At 38.1% G+C, this 5,856-nt stretch overlaps 1 protein-coding gene across 1 annotated transcript; it reads left to right on the forward strand.

Annotated features, from left to right (window-relative positions):
* Window positions 1–705: 705 nt before the first annotated feature.
* LOC142351099 (transketolase-like protein 2) lies at window positions 706–3,605 on the forward strand. Its single transcript, XM_075403187.1, has 3 exons — window positions 706–1,051; window positions 1,267–1,410; window positions 1,850–3,605. Exons 1-3 carry the CDS (start codon window positions 835–837, stop codon window positions 3,388–3,390), a joined length of 1,902 nt encoding a protein of 633 aa, XP_075259302.1. The 5' UTR covers window positions 706–834; the 3' UTR covers window positions 3,391–3,605.
* The last annotated feature ends 2,251 nt before the right edge of the window (window positions 3,606–5,856 follow it).

A 5,856-nucleotide genomic window follows, 5' to 3' on the forward strand; every position in this document is an offset into this window, starting at 1 on the left:
TGTGGCGCCTTCCTTCGTGTTTAAGCCATTCTTATTGGTGTAAAAAAATTGATGGCTGACTAAATTTGATTTATTTATGATTGCTCGAACTATTGCCATCGATTGAGAAACTATATATAATTACTGGCATTAAAATCTAACCCTGTCACTAAAACTGCTTATCCGAGGGTTGCGTTAATCAAAGTTAATCTGTTGCTTTCTGGGAGATTAAATTGTTTTAATAGTCTTAACTCTATCAGTGAAACTTTAAATCTTGAAGGTAACACAATCTTGAAGGTAATTGAAGTAATGTGGAGTGGCAAGATCAAGAATTGATATATTTAGAACAATTTCATAAGGGATCATTTTCTTTTAGCGAAAGTTTTTATCTGTCTAAGTTTGAACTGAAATATAGTTTGAGGCCCAAAGCTTCAATGTGATTTTGTCAGTTTTGCTGTTTACTGCGTTTTTTTTTAAAATTGGGGGCGGAACTTTAGTTTGATGACGACGGGTTTTGGCATTTATTCAACTAAGTTTTTCTCAAATTTTTAGATTGTTAGCCTGAAATCACCGTTTTTGGTTTGCCGCTGTTCTGTGATGTTTATTCATAAAACTTGATTTTGGCGCTGTGTGTGCTCGAGGTGTATATGAAGGTGTAGATTTCTTTGCTAATCTGCTTTTGTAAATTAAATACGTTAGACTTGTAACTTGTTATTAGACAATCAAACACGATTAGCCACCACACCTTATCTTTAACTTTCAGAATCTGAGTTGAACTTACGATCAACTGTTTACCATTGCTAGTTTAAACCGAAGACAGACCAACTAGTAAATCGATATTTTACAATAGCACATATGGATCCTCAAACTGAAGCTACCTTGTACAACTTGGCCGACAAGCTGCGCATACTAAGTGTACAGTGCACCAGTTTGAATCCGGCTGGGAATTCTGGACATCCGACGACGTGTGCCAGTTGTGCGGAGATTATGTCCATTCTGTTCTTCCATCACATGAAGTACGACAAAATGGAAAAGAGAGATGCGAGCAGTGACCGATTCATCCTCTCCAAAGGTCTGCTTGAAATATTGAGTTCAGATTTAAAAGTTTTCAAAAAATTCGAATTTGAATAAGTTTTGAAAAGAAAACAGGTGGAGATGAACCGCTAAAATAAGTTTGTACTGCATTCAGATCGCTTTTTAGAACTTCACAGTGCAAAATGTGTGTATTTGTAGCGAGGAAAGGCTTAGTACATTTCAAAATAAGTAGCGCTGTTGTTCGTGTTTTAGGTCACGCTGCTCCTATTCTGTACGCTGCGTGGGCGTTGGTGGATGACTGTGAGGCACAGGGAGGCAGTCTTGACCTGAAGGAAATGGGTCCAGCTCAGACAGAGTTGGTCAACCATCTTAGAGAGACGGGACATGTCCTGGAAGGTGAGTTGTGATTAATTATTAATGTTTAACATAAGGAAAAATTTGAATTGAGCTGCATCCTGCGTTGACAAGGTTGAGAAATGAAAACAGAACCCTATTTAGCTTTCATGCAGCAGTTTGCATTACCTCACATATAAACAACTTCCTTGTTAAGCAACAATGATAATGTCTACTTTTCATTCTAGTTGAATTTTATTTACCTCGTTTCTTTGCGGTTTCCGAAGAACGCTGTTTGTTATTATTAATGGTAATAAATTATTCTTCAGAATCTAAAGCCGTGTTATGAAGTACGGCTCATCAATAGGGTTTACAAAGATCTAGTCAAGTGATGCCTTGAATCGGTTCAAAGATGTTTAGAGATGAGGTCTTGTGTAAGCTTAACGAATCATCAAATTTTTGCAACAGTAATTTCGATTAGTATTTATATGTTGGTTTGCAGGTCACCCCACTCCTAAGATTCCTTTCGTCGATGTTGCCACGGGATCTCTGGGTCAAGGTATCAACTGTGCTGCTGGCATGGCTTACGTCGGAAAATATTTCGATAAAGCCTCTTACAAAGTATTCTGTCTTCTGGGAGATGGAGAAACGGCTGAAGGTTCCATCTATGAAGCAATGGCGTTCGCCGGATTCTATAAGTTGAACAACTTGGTTGCAATTATTGATTTGAATCGACTCGGACAAAGTGACCCCACAATGTACCAACACGAAGCTAGTGTTGTAGCCACTCGTTGGGAATCATTTGGTTGGAACGCGATTGAATTGGATGGTCACAGTATCCGAGATTTGAACAACGCTTTGACAGTTGCAGCTGAAAGTTCTGAGAGACCAACTGTTTTGGTGTGCAAGACTTACAAAGGTAAAGGGTTTGAGAACATTGAGGATAAGCTGAATTGGCATGGGAAGCCTCTTAGTGAGCCCCAAAAATTCGTAGATGCCTTGTTGGCAAAGATGCCTGGAGGTATGACCAAGTTTCCAGCAACTGAACTTCCAGTGAAAGATGCGCCAGATATCAGCTTAGCCAATGTTGATTTTGCGAAGTCCCCAATTCCCGAGGGAACGAAGAAAATGTCGACGAGGAAAGCGTATGGAATATCTCTCGCTGCACTTAACAACTCAAGAGTTGTTGCGCTGGACGGAGATGTTAAGAACTCGACTTTTGCTATCGACTTCATGAAGGAATTCCCTGATCGCTTCGTTGAATGCTATATCGCAGAACAGAACCTTGTAGGCGCTGCGATTGGAATGGCTTGCCGTGATCGAACTATTGCATTTGCAAGTACATTTGCGGCCTTTTTCAGTCGAGCTTACGATCATATTAGAATGGGAGCAATCTCACAGACTAATGTCAACCTAGTTGGAAGTCACTGCGGTATCTCAATTGGTCCAGACGGTCCTAGTCAGATGGCATTGGAAGACATCGCGATGTTCCGAGCCATTCCGAACTGCTCTGTCTTCTATCCATCAGATGCGGTATCGGCAGCTCATGCGATCAAAATAGCCGCCAATACTAAGGGCATGTGTTTTATCAGGACAACCCGGGAAGATACCCCAGTTATGTATGACGGTTCTGAGGGGTTTTCTTTGGGCAAGTCTTTGACCATCAGGCAAAGTAATGATGACAAAGTTGTGGTTGTTGGGGCCGGTATTACTCTCGTCGAGGCTCTGAAAGCTTACGATCAACTTGCGGCTGAAGGTATCTTTGTCAAAGTTATCGATCTTTTCTGCGTAAAACCTTTAGACAAAGATACAATTGTAAGCGCTGCAAAAATGTGCGGTGGTAAGATTATTACTGTTGAGGACCATTATCCAGAGGGTGGTATCGGCGAGGCGGTTGCCGGAGCTTTGGCCGGAGAAACAGGAATAGTGCTGAAGCGTTTGGCTGTTGAGAGCGTTCCCTACAGTGGAAAGAGTTCTGATCTGTTGGATCTCTTCAAAATCAACAGTCGAGCTATTATTGAAGCTGTGAAAGAAATGATCTGATTATTGTTTTGAAACTACTTCTCAAAATACTTGTTATACTGGTATTAGAAATGATTGATGGGTTCTCGGATGAAGAATTCACGATGGTATAATAAATGAAAGGCATTAATTTTGTATATCCATTTGAAGAATATGGTTGATTGACAATATTGAAGATGCACGCTGCCTTTATCGTGTAAAACGTATCAATGTATAATGAAACCACTACAAAGGTATCTGTTTTCTATTAAAAGTTTCTGTTAAAAGATGACGCATTGCGATGTTTTAAGGACATTTTAAGGACTTCAGCAACGAAGAAATTTTAATTAAAATGGATGATGGCAAGCGATTATAGCGTTGTTGTTGGGTTTGGTTTGTGTGGAATTGCACAGTCAGCGTCTGCGTCTTACAAAAGTTTCAACATAGTGCTGTAAACTTTTTTGAACTGCATGCTAAGCATACAAATGCAAATCCAAAGCTAGAAATCTAAGTTATTGAGAATGAGGGAGCGTTTTTAATAGCCGCACAGCGATAGCTGGGGGTGTTATTGGCCTTCCCTTGGTTTTTTTATTTCGTCGTCAAGATTTTTTTTACGACCATATGACGTCACAACCACTTCAAATCTGCTTTTTGTTCACTCGTTCATGCAATTTCAACTGAATTGCGTGCGTGACGTCATTTTTCGCTCTTAGTGGAGCGAATTTTTTGTTCATTCGTGTGTTTAAATTTTTTTGTCACACTTGACTTACCTCACTCTCAAAATTGACTTCCTCACTTTGAAATTGACTTGTATTTACTTTAATTCAAAGAGATAAGGTCAATTGGGGGTTCGTCTCTCTAAATGAAGGTTATTTGAGAGCATCTAATAGAGGCAGCAAAAAATTATACAGATTTTTAATCAAAAAGTAACCTATCAGCCTTCAATGAAAAGACGAATTTGTTTGGTCTGTCTTTTTAACTTTTTTTAGACTGCGGATCTACGAAGCTATTGCGGCTATTGTCTGGCAATCTGCCAGCTATGTTTTTGTTTTCTTTTTTAAATTTAAAAAGTGAAAAAAATATGATAACTTTATGAATCATTTCGTTTCATTTGATCGAAATACTAACCAATTATTTGAGTTTTAGGCAAGAATTTTTGGGAAATTCATTTTTGTTATTAGAATGAAGCAGCCTAACTTTTGTATTTTTACTAACTAGTCTTTGTATTTTTTTAAAAAAAAATAACTGAATATGCCTTCCACGAATCAATGAGATTGAATGTTCCGATACGTAAATTATATGGGTTTCTCCGAGCAATGAGTATGGGTTTCTCTGAACTACTTATGGCTTTCTCAAAACAATCAGAAAAGTAAACAAAACAATACCTAAGACTCTTATGGGTAAAGGGACAGAGTAGCAGGATCACAATAATTGCTAAGCATTTGGTAGCTCTTGCTCTTGTGAAACTACTAAAATTTTTGAATCACAGATATGGTTTTGTTGCTCTCGAAGTTTCACGAAATTACGGTAACTGTGTCTGTTTTATGCAAATTTTGTGCCTGACCGGTTTTGAAATTTTGTTCTAGAATTTTCTGATTTCACTTCGAGTGAATTTTTGCGTGGTTTAAATTGCTCTAAGTCTATTGCACAATTAAGTCTGTTGCCCAAAACAAAAGGCGTTGTTATTGTTTCAGTCCAGCAAGTTGTAGGTCACGGAATCAAACCTCTCCTTAGTCTAAACTATGGCCCCCTGTTAAGCTACGGCCCCCTCTAAATTAAAATGCCCTGCCAGTTTTCGAGACTAATTTGTTGGATATTAGTCGATTTATGTTTCTATAGTGCTGGCAAATTTGATGTCTATAGCTAAATTTTGGCGACATCTTCTAGTTCAAATTTTCAGAGCTTCTCTTAAGAATGTGTCTTAAAAAGCCTTAAAAGTTTTTTAAATTCGTTGACTAACCATTCATGGACATGCTCGATTTCGGCAAAACTTTGATGAAGCAAAGTGAAAATCAGCTGTGAGGTTGAATCTAATTATTACTTTTTCATACAAAAAAGTGCTCATTCGAGTGTCTGATAAGAGAAATGCTGAAAAGGATTCTGGAAAAAAATTATCGTCACCACTTCTGCGGTTCGTGAAAACTGCTTTTGATGGATTAATCTGTAAAATCTGGAATTTTATGAAGTCTTGCTTTGTTATCTGTCGCTTTAAGTTCGAAGCTTGTTGTTTTATACCCAACAAATGAGTTCAAAGCAATTTTCAACACGTTCAGTTTATGATAGTTCTGTTTAAAATCAAGAAACTTAATTCTCAAGTTTGAGTGAGTCAGTGGAGAAAATTGTTAAATCACTGGAAAAAATCTGTTGTTGCAGCCATCCAATTTGTTTTCGAAAGGCCTTGGTTCACCATATAGAAACAAGACCATATACATTTAATTTGCGAGAATCTGAATCAGAACAGTTAGTTTGATGAGCTTCCAATTTTTTCAGATTGCTTGGTTTCAAGTA

This window comes from Convolutriloba macropyga, chromosome 12, assembly GCF_964194025.1.
Source record: "Convolutriloba macropyga chromosome 12, txConMacr16.3, whole genome shotgun sequence".
NCBI lineage: Eukaryota > Metazoa > Xenacoelomorpha > Acoela > Convolutidae > Convolutriloba > Convolutriloba macropyga.

Coding starts and splice junctions, on each gene's coding strand:
- LOC142351099 (XM_075403187.1), top strand. CDS start 835: ATGGATCCTCAAACTGAAGCTACCTTGTACAACTTGGCCGACAAGCTG. Junction 1,052..1,266: donor CCGATTCATCCTCTCCAAAG/GTCTGCTTGAAA, acceptor TTCGTGTTTTAG/GTCACGCTGCTCCTATTCTG. Junction 1,411..1,849: donor GACGGGACATGTCCTGGAAG/GTGAGTTGTGAT, acceptor GTTGGTTTGCAG/GTCACCCCACTCCTAAGATT.